The 10,700-nt window shown below is 37.2% G+C and overlaps 1 protein-coding gene across 1 annotated transcript in view; it reads left to right on the forward strand.

Annotated features, from left to right (window-relative positions):
* Positions 1-1,859: 1,859 nt before the first annotated feature.
* VCL (vinculin) overlaps positions 1,860-10,700 on the forward strand; it is a 36,739-nt gene continuing 27,898 nt past the window's right edge. The window contains exons 1-3 of the mRNA XM_014309769.2: positions 1,860-1,929; positions 8,000-8,150; positions 9,964-10,072. Coding sequence (XP_014165244.1) covers positions 1,910-1,929; positions 8,000-8,150; positions 9,964-10,072 — 280 coding nt within the window. The 5' untranslated portion in view covers positions 1,860-1,909. The remainder of the gene's footprint in view (positions 1,930-7,999; positions 8,151-9,963; positions 10,073-10,700) is intronic.

Raw genomic sequence — 10,700 nt, forward strand, 5'->3', positions numbered from 1 at the left:
GACTCTTAACCTATATGTCACTTCTCTTTGAAGACTAAAGGTAGCTTAATAGCTACTTTGCTAGCTATAGCAAAAAAGTCTATATATATATATGTATGTGCATCTGTAGACACGTAAAGTAGATATTATCAACCACTTGGAGGCAGATGTGTGCTTCTTTGATTACTGAATCTAGATCTATCCTTTTATAGAAGAGACTTATCCTTTCTAGATTGAGTGATTAAATGCTTTTTGTATGGTCTAATATACCTGGCCGATATAAAATAACAATTGCTAAAATGACTGTCAACTTGAAGTGCCCCCCACACTGTAAGTTTTATTTTTTTGCATTCTTTAAAGTTATACTTTTTCCAATATACTCAACTGCATGCTGGTTGGTGTGGAAAATAAATCTGCAGGAAAACAGCTGCAGGAAAATAGATCTTGAAGGCATGGTTCTTGTAAATATAGTATTGCTCTTCATTTTTACCTGGTGAGAATCGTTTGTCTAACAGTGTGTAATCCAGAGTTACTGGGAATTACTCAATTTATTGTGTTATCATGATCATGCACTTATCCATGCAAGCTTGTGAGAAATATAAAGAATGTGTTTCCTGAATGCAATGGAAATAATTAGAACAAAGCAGGCATACTCTCTGGTGGGCCATGAGATACGTTTAGAATCATGCTCCTGAGGCATTGCCATGAAGTTTAGTAGTCAAAGCAACACTGCTGTGCACCAGGACAGTGCATGACTCTTGGTAAACCTGCTGGGAACACAAGGGACAGAAACCTACCATAAAATTCAAGATATTTTTTTGCACTTTCATTACTTTTAAATATATGTGTGACTAATTGTGATTGTAGTACTAATAGATGAAAAAAAAAAAAGAAGCAGGCTAGGCTCAATGTCTTTGAAGCAAATCAAATACTCAGGCTAATGGACTTCTGTGAAGTTCCTCTGAAAAGGAGCAGACCAGAGAGACAGTTTTTGGCAAGCAGCAAAAATTTGCAAGGAAACAGTGGTTCTGGAAGGCTGTACAACGTTAGAGTTGGCAAGTGCTGTGCATACTGACACACTGCATCTTCTGTCCAAAGCCAGTGAGTCTTTAAGCACCAGCTGATCAGGGATTTTCAGGGCTATCTTGTCTAGCTTGAGCAGGTCTGGCAGCTCTTAACACAAAGTGGTGTCTGATTTAAAGACCTTCTGCTTTGTGATGCCTTTCTGAATAGCTTATTCAGCTGGAAAATACAGCGAACAAAGGAGCTGGAAATATTTTGTCAAGTTGGTGATCTCACAGTTCAGAGAGTCAGCTACCAATTATAAAGACTTCTATTGTGTAACACAAGAGCTAGTGTATAGAAAGCTCCAGATCTTACTCTCTTTCTTTATTGGCTTCTGCATAATTATTTTTTGCCTAAAGGATGGTGTGGATGTGGGGTGTATTCTCAGTAATTAACTACATTTTTCTAATATACTAAGTTGCTAGCAAAAGGGGGGTAAATTTTTTTATCTTTGAATTTGATTTCTAACTTGTGGAGATTAGGACAGAGGGAAACCTTCAGAGATTAAATTTTTCCAACTAAGTGCAGGAAAAAACCAGCCTTGTTTCTGTGGAGAGTAGGAAGAGGGAGAAGTGTCTTGGTGTGTCCTCATTTAATTTAGTAGAGATGTTGATAGGAAACAACTTATGATTTCTGAAGCATTAAGTTAACCACAGTATACAGTGATCTCAAAAGTAAACACAGCAACAGGAACCTGGTGAAAGGAGCTGTCATTAGTACAAAGCGCTTTTTTTTTTTTTAATTTCACTATTTGCTTTTATCTGGCCTTGACACTGAAATTTTGATTTTTAAGTATGTCTGTTTTCTCCTGCAGGTTGGAAAAGAGACTGTGCAGACAACAGAAGACCAGATCTTGAAAAGGGATATGCCGCCAGCATTTATCAAGTAAACTAATTTTATTTAAAATCTTGTATTGTGTGTACAGGAAACCTGTTCCAATGTCAGGAACAACCTCTTTGGCAGCAGGGATTTGTCTTGTTACATTCTGTATATACAAGTTCATATACATGGTATTTCTTCCTTTAAAAATAGTTACAAAAATTAATCAGGGTAACAATGGTACTTAGCTGTGTGCTCCTGTAGGTTTGCCTAAAGTGTCAGAGACAATGTGGTGTCTCAATCTTTTTCTCTTTATTTGGCTAATGGGAAAATGTGAATTTGTCAGTGCAGGCAGCTAATAGCATAACTGCCTGGAAATCTCAGACATTTGAAGAGCAGTGACTTAGTGTAGACAGTCCCCTTACAGCAGACATTCTTAATTGCATGTCTTGGTGTAAAGGACAACTGACTTTCTCCTTCTGTTGCCTTAAGCCTTAAAATGATCCATCACACCTTGTTGTGAAATTTCCAAGCTGCTTATTGCCACCCGACAGACCTCTATTGAAGTAACGTTCTTCAACTACCTATAGAACCTCTTTGTTAGCATTGTCCAGTGTATACAGAATTTCTGAGTATTTCACTGTTATTTCCAAACACCAAACAGGCACATAGTCAAAACAAGAAAGCAATGCGACAACTGGGAAAATAATAAAAGGGAGAAGGGAGGTGATATCTAAGGAGAAAATTTATGGTAGGCAGTGAATAAGGATTTAGTTTATTGCATTGTAGGGTGACAAAACGAATTATTAAAATAATGCTTAGGACGAGGTGGTATTAGCATATGAGTTCGAGAATGAAATAGCTGAATTATTAGTGAAGTAGTCTGTCACTTGAAACCACCAGTATGTCTATCAAAGTGATACTACAGTCTGAGAGACTTTCTAGGGAAATCTGGGGAACAGGAGATCTATAGGTCTGCTGTACTTTTGGAATAAATGATTAGAAATTCTGTATTAGAGAACAGAGAGACCTCACCTATATATAGTGTGCTTTGGGTGAATTGACAGTGTTTCTGTGGAGGGAAATTCTGCCTTATAAATCTATTGGTATTCTTAGAAATATTGCCAACAGGGGAAAGGGTAGTCCAGGTAATACAGTATACACTGATTTCCAAACTTGGCAGGTGAAGGTGAAGGCTTTTAAGAAGGTGAAGTAGCTGCAGGGTAGTTAGAAAAATTTTTGTATGAGAAAGGAAATTGAAAGTGGAAGAAAAGATTATATGGTTAACCCTGACAATGGCAGGAGGAAATCAGTAGGACTGTGGAGCTCTTGGTTGGGATTGTGCTTTTCACCATGTTAATAAATGTTCTGGAGACCAGGCTGATTTGGGAGGCAGAAGTACTTAGTGAAAGGTACAAGTCTTATGCAGGGCAGAGAGGTTAATGGATGACTCTGGGAAATTACAGTACCTTATTAATTGAAGTGACTTGATGTTAAGTGTGGATTAAATTACTTCTAAATATCTGAAATTATGCATGCTTGGGAGAGCAGCAGGTCTGATGGCAGAGAGGATGATTGAACTGACCATTACCAATAGTGAGCAAAGACTGGTGAGAGCATCCTTACCTGTTCATAGTGTAAAAGTAAATAAAACATTAGGTTTATCATCAAAGAATGAGAGATAAAAATGTCACAATATAGTTTTGTTCTGCAGCTTGAATACTGCATGTCCTGGTAGTCACACAAGTTTCAAAAGGTTGTAGTAGGACTGGAAAAGCTCATAGAAGGGCTTGGAGAACAAAGGCATAGAATTATTCTCTATTATGCAAAGCAGAGTAGACTGAAACTGGGAAAAGTGACAGAGGGAATTGAGGCCCTGACAGTGTCTATGGAAGGATGAGTTGCATGGAGAAGGTGAAAACTTGTGTTTTTCCTGTGCAGAACTTGATGGGGGAATTGCTTTAAGCTAGCAGTTTGTAAGCCAACAGTAGAGAGAGATTCTTTGTACAGCTAGTTGTGTACTCTTAAAACTCTTTATGTGGGTTTGGAGGTTAATAGCTGAGGACTTAGAGGGATCCATTGTGGGTCAAATACACAAACTGCAGGAAGCCCCAAGAACTGAAAATAGTTGAAGGATGGGAGAGTGCCTAGAGGAAGCATGATAAATGCTTATCCTGCTTTTAACCTTCCTTAGGCTTTTACTTGCAGCTACTATTGGAGACAGGATGCTGAGCTAAATGGGCCTTTGATACAATCCACTGCAGTATTTATCATGCTGTGTGCCTGGTGTGTGATCTTGTGTGGCTGTAGGGGGGTTTGAGTTTTTGAGGGGAGTGTTTATTTCATGAAATGAGATCAAAGTGTTTTTCTTACTTCTTGTGTAATTGTATGCAAATGTGTAATTTTTATTGTGCTCATTTTCTGGGATGTGTGGAATTTTTAGCTTATTTCCAGCTTCTTCTTCACCTAGATGAGTAAAGGATTAAGGAGAAGAAATTTTTTAAATTGCTGTACTGTATTAAGCCTTTGATCAAAATGTAGCAAATTGTGCACGACTTGAATAATTAAATTACTGTAGAAATGTGACACAAGTACTGCTGAATGGTGCTGCTTTATGCTGGCTCCAACAACTTTGTCTGCGGCAATTCATGACTGCATAAGCTGGGATAAAATGTAAAATGGGAACCAAAGGTATCTGTCAGAGTCATGACATGCACTCCACAGAGTACTTACTAGCCTAGATGCAGAAACATGAATTAGGAATGCTCAATGGTTTTTATGAATGATAACATGTGTAATTTGTGGGGTTTTTGTTAATCTGCAGTTTATATCAAAATGAATTAGTCCAAGTTAACAGTTTCTTGTTAACATGGGGAGTGTATTGTCTTGGGTACCTTGGTTGTGGGGACAAATGGTACTCACAGGTGAGGTACAAAGGGGGCCTTATCTTTTACTGATGTAAAGGACAGAATTTAGATGCAAGAATTGAAACAGATGAGTCTTTTTTTGGTTTTGTTTTCCTGAGAGGGAGTTTTTGTTTCTAAAGCATTAGTTGAGGAATTGGCATTCCTTTTTAAGGGAATGCTCTGGCAGAATTTGTACTGGTGCATGGATGATGGGTAAGAAGCAGTACACATATGCCAGCACTGCATTCCCTGTTTGTATTTCCTCCATTCAAAAGGATCACCAGTCCTGGAGGATGGAAAGGTGTGTTTATAATTTTGAAAGACTTGATACAGGCATTGAGGATTCATAATAAAAATATATTATAGTAATCTGTAAAGCTTTTTAGTAGGAGTGTGATTGAGCAGCAAAATAACTTCCTGGCTGCTGAAAAGCTATCATGCATCCCTTCACTTGCTACTGGCATAAACCACATTGGAACTATTGACTTAGAGCTAAAAAATGCTGAGTTCTTTATCTTAATTGTCTTAATCACCAGGGAGTATAAGTAATGCATATAATTTACATCAGATGTTTTGCAATGTGTTCCTATTACTTGTTAAGCTTCTCTTGTAAAGAAGTGAAGAACTGCAGTCTCTAGGCAAAGAATAGGGTTACACTGTTTACACTGAGAATAAAAATTTGTTCAACTTTCATGCTCATTTAACAAATCAATCAGTAATGCTCTTCTATGTTATTGTTATTTTGGTAGCCGAGCTGTAGCTGCACTGCTGGTATCTGTATTAACAAATTATATGTAAAAGATTTGCTTTTTACTTTATATTTCTAGAACTGCAAGTAATCTAAACTGTAGTGGTTAAACTGGAAAACAAACTCAGGGAAAAGCAGAGGTCAATCCTGAAACCTAAAAACTAGAATGATAGTTTAGCATAAGCTATGTTTTTTCCCCGCATGTTTTGTAAGGACTACATTTAACAGTGATGAAGTGCATTGGCTACCCAAAGTAGTATGGTTAGAAATATTATGACCAGTGTCTTCCCCGCAAAGAATTTGGCTGGTGTTAAGAAGGCTTTATTGTAATCACAACTCAAAAAGAAATACTTTTTTTATTAAGATAGGTTGTTGGGTTTTTTCATGTTGCAATATAATACAGAGATTAGAAACTTCACCATAGCAATGAAGTTCTATTCAAAACTTCTGAACATGTTTGATTCTTGTGATAGAACAAGTGGTTCATTGCATTTTTAGGGGCTTTGGTCATTTGTGTTGTTGTTTTGGTTGGTTGAGTTTTTTTTTCATGGAAGTAAATGAATCCTAATCTTTTGCTCCCTGGCATGTGTGCTTTGCAGGGCATGAAATGTGTCTGATTTTCAAACATCAGTATGCTTTTCTTGTACACAGCTTACACTCCTGAAGCATTTAAAGTGCATTGGGAAATTCATACAAAATAGGCATTATACTATTGAAATTCACATTTACCTTTAAGAGGTTCAACCCTAAAAACTGTAACAGAAAACTTTGAATCTTTAGAAACACTAGTTTCATTAATTATGGTGGCTTCTGGTGTAATATGCATTTATGTTAATTCTTGTCTTAACAAATGAGAAAGGCAGCCTTGAGATAATTATCAGTATTAAACAGACAACCATGAAATTAAACTGTAGGAAATTAAGTATTTCTGAGCCTATAGCTCTGAGCTGCTCAATAAGTGATTTGTTTAATCCCTTTCTTGGCAGAGCTGGAAAGAATAAATGTGAGAAGCAGGCACGGAAATGTAATTTTGTGAAGTCAGTTGACTTTGATAACACAACTAAGTACATTGCATAGTGATGAGCAGACCATTTCCACTTTCTGCCTTGAAATCCTTTGGCATTTTCTTGCTCAGTTAGGAGCCTCTGCCATCTGATACACTGAGCAGATGTCTCCCAAAAAGAGCTGGTTATGACAATGCAGGTGATCCAATGTGATCTATTCTAGGGAGCTATTAGCTGAAAACTTTACTTTCTGGACAAAAGTGAGTTTTCCTGTAATGGGTGTCTTATTTCTACTTGTTAAATTTAGATGTAGCCATTAAATTCTAATATTTGTGTTAGCAAAGAACATGGGGGGAGGAGGAAATGGGTTAACTATAACTTTCCAAAAGTACTTTAATAAGTATGGTAAAAGAATGTGCCCAAGTGGTCAGTAGAAAATGGGCTATGTGACAAGCATGCAGAAGTGGTCATAAGAGGTAGCATTGCTGTAGTAAAAGTGTTTTATGTTTGTTGGAACCTCATGTTATTGAATGAACACATGGCATTCACATACACAGAGCATTATGTATTACACTACAGTTAAATGAAGTGGGAGACAGTGGAGGAAAGTGCAGTCATGAGCAGCATAGCTAACGTGACAGGGAAGTCTGAATTTTTTATTCTCCAAAGGCATCACAAAGTAATTATGAGAGAACAATATCAAAACATCTTCAGTCTTCCAATTTTTGATATTTTAAAATTGTTATATTAAATGATTTGATGGAACCTAATTTCAGAGCTTACCTTCTTATTGTAAGTACCTTTTGTGTTACTGTATTTACATACTGTAATATCTTGCAAAATCTTCTTTCTGCTTTTATGTCTGGAATTGCAAACTGCATTTGAACATTGTGCCTTACCGCTACATTTTGTGCTTATTTAAAATGCTCTTTCTATGAGTGTTAACATTCTGAAGACCCGGACTACAGCTTCAATGACCAGAGCACAGTGTCTTTCTTAAAACTATGTTATTTTGTCCTCATGTGTAGCTGTCATTTAATATTTATTAATAGCAATTGCTACTTGAATAACAATGCCTATACAAGGCTGATAAATTTAACAGTTACTTTGATTGTGAAATCCTAAAGGAATCATTGTTTTGTTCCCTGCCCTTGCCATGAAGAATGTGAGGTATTTTGCTGGGTTGGGAGCTCTCCTTAATGACACTGTACTATGAGCTCTGTAAGGGGTACTTCAAACCTTCCCTATGTGGGAAGGTTGTGTGACTTCTGAAAAACTGGGTTGTGTGGTTGCTGGTGACTTTTTGTTAGAAAAAATACAATAAATACTCTTACCTTTTAAACTATAAAGGTGTAGAATGGTCAGTTTGCTTGTGGTGCTTACAATGGTAAAGTTAAAAATAAATCCAGCATTTTCTCAAGCCTGTGATCATACAGACAGAAGCTAACCAGCAAGTGTTGTCTGCTGGCTTCCCACAGAGTGGAGAATGCCTGCACCAAGCTGGTGCGGGCAGCCCAGATGCTGCAGGCAGACCCTTACTCAGTACCAGCTCGTGATTATCTCATTGATGGCTCGAGAGGAATCCTTTCTGGAACATCAGACTTGCTCCTGACATTCGATGAAGCAGAGGTAGGAATCCCAGCCAGACTGACAAATGTGCCTGCACAACAGTATTATTAATTGAAATGTCCCCTTAACTGAAGTAGCTAAACCAAACTATTAAATAGATTAATGAGGTTTTGACTGTTTCAGTTTGATTGGAAACATATTTTGCATTCCTTTCTGTTAGAAGGAGCTTAAGACTTGTTGCTCTGTTTTGTTAGGAGCATTTTTTGCATGACATAATGTTTAGGTGCTACCTGTGATTATTGCTCAAGAAGGCCAGATCTCTTCAACTATCTGATACCTTCCTGATGCTTTTCTGTATTCCCTTCACCTTAGCCATTACTGATCCTTATATTTTCTCTATCCCTTCATTGAAAAGCCCCAGGCCACTTTCTAACATGTTTGTCTGGCTCAATAGCTCTGGCAATTTAATTGGCCTTGGGGCATGGGAGGTAATACAAATTTGGACTGCCTGGCTAGTCAGGCATCAGAAGATGTATTCTGATAAATCTAACAGTTGCTACTTTTTGGTTGTTGCACTAGCCAGAAACTGACTCAAAAGTGCTGTTTGTCCATCCTCATATGTACAAAAAAAAAAGCCATAGTTGCAAGGAAATGTACATGTCTCATGTTTGAATTTTTTTTTGTTACAAATCATAGTTTTGATGCTCTTTCTGAGGATGTAGAGTCTGGCTTATTTCTGAATAAGAAAGATCATGCTGTTAGTAATGCTGATGTCAATCCTAATTCTGCTACAATTTGTTAACCTATGGAATTGTGTTCCTCTTCTTGCTGCTCTGAGTAATCTAACACGGTATCCTTGTCTCATTTAACCATCTCGTGGCTATGTTAGTGTGTTCCTCTGAAATGGTTATAATAGAAGTGTTATGGGGCTTTCAAGGAAGTAAATAGCTTTCAATCTCTCTTTCTAGTGTTTAGGAAATGAATTGACTTTTGTGAAGTTAATGCTTTGTGGGACTCACCTGACAACTCCTTGTTAATGAAAAGAATGCCATTAGTCAGGAATGATTGATTTTTTACAAGTACTTAAGTTGGCACGTGTCTGTGCTAAGTTTCAACATAAAGTAACATTGGGACAAACTGAAATGAGTTTCAGAGGAAGCTTTGGTCTTTTCTATGTGCTAAACACTGCATGTGGTTGATACAAATTAAATGTCAATTAACTTGTTCTTCCATAATAATTGTACGTAGTGATGTCAGAAGTAATGTGGTTCAGAGGTTAGAATATTTACTGACAGAACTGTTTGGGAATCAAAAGTAGACTGAAAAAAGTTAAGCTGAGGCAGATGTCCAGAGGTAATGAAATACAGCCTTCACAGATTTTTTGGAAAGTTTAAGATGTTGGATCTATCTTCCCTGCTGGAATACTGGGTAATGCTTTATCCATATGTAAAGCTGTATGGAAAATGATACTTCCTCTGAAAGCCTGAAGTCTGCTTTCTATGTAGCTTTGCTTTGTGATTTAAGTTAAATATTTTATTGATAAAATTGCAATGAAAACCTTCAAGCATGACAGCATACATAGACGAAGCTCTTTCTTACCCATTTTCTCAATGCTATCCTTCATATGTCATACAGAGTGAAAATATTGGAAGTAGGATTTTGCATTTTTGACTAGTGGAAAGCTGATTAAATATTGGCTTGCCACTACAGCACTTGACTAATGGAATTTGGGTAACTTATTCAGGATCTCAGACCTTTATAATTGCCCATTTGTCCTATTAGCAAATGCTACAACTAAACTGTTCTAATAATAGATTTGCGTTTCTAATGCAAGTGTAACTTAGCTTTAGCTAACGGGATGTTTCTCTCTTAGGTCCGTAAAATCATCCGTGTCTGCAAAGGAATATTGGAATATTTGACTGTGGCAGAAGTGGTCGAGACAATGGAGGATCTGGTGACTTACACAAAGAATTTAGGGCCAGGTTTGATTTGCTCCAGTCTTTCATAAATATATTAAGTATAGTCTGTTTTACTACTTTGTTCTCCCAACAGCATCTCCCTCACCTAAGTTTTGAACTCTGGGACAGTGGTAAAGCAGTTGCCTTGGAAGTTTCTGTTGGGAAGAATGACTTTTCTGTTTCACAGTCTCTTTTAAGAACGCAGAAGATGTTGGTAAATGAGATGTGCACGTGAATGACATGTACTGTACTTTTCCTGTACTGTGAAGAAGTAAGCATGCATTAGTAAGGATTACAAAAAAAAAGAAAAAGCTGTGTAGCTAAGCACTCACAGATATAAAATCCATTAAGTTGATAAAATGTCTGCACTGGCTGAGATAGTTAGGCCCAGAAGGAATTTCTTGGAATAATATACGCTACATGTCATATGTTAACATCTTAATGAGGTTGCAGAAATAGCTGTCTTGAAGTATGATACAAAAGCCCAGCTGTTATGGAAATTCTCTGTTTGCTCTTTGATGCTTCTTCTCCACTTACTACTTCACTGTGTTAACTCACACTTTGAATGGTGGAAGTGATTGGTAAGTGAGGAGCTGCTGTTTCTCGATCTCTTTATTGCTCTAGAGGAAAAATGCCATTAATCTATGTCATC

Source organism: Geospiza fortis, unplaced genomic scaffold (assembly GCF_000277835.1).
Source record: "Geospiza fortis unplaced genomic scaffold, GeoFor_1.0 scaffold130, whole genome shotgun sequence".
Taxonomy (NCBI): domain Eukaryota; kingdom Metazoa; phylum Chordata; class Aves; order Passeriformes; family Thraupidae; genus Geospiza; species Geospiza fortis.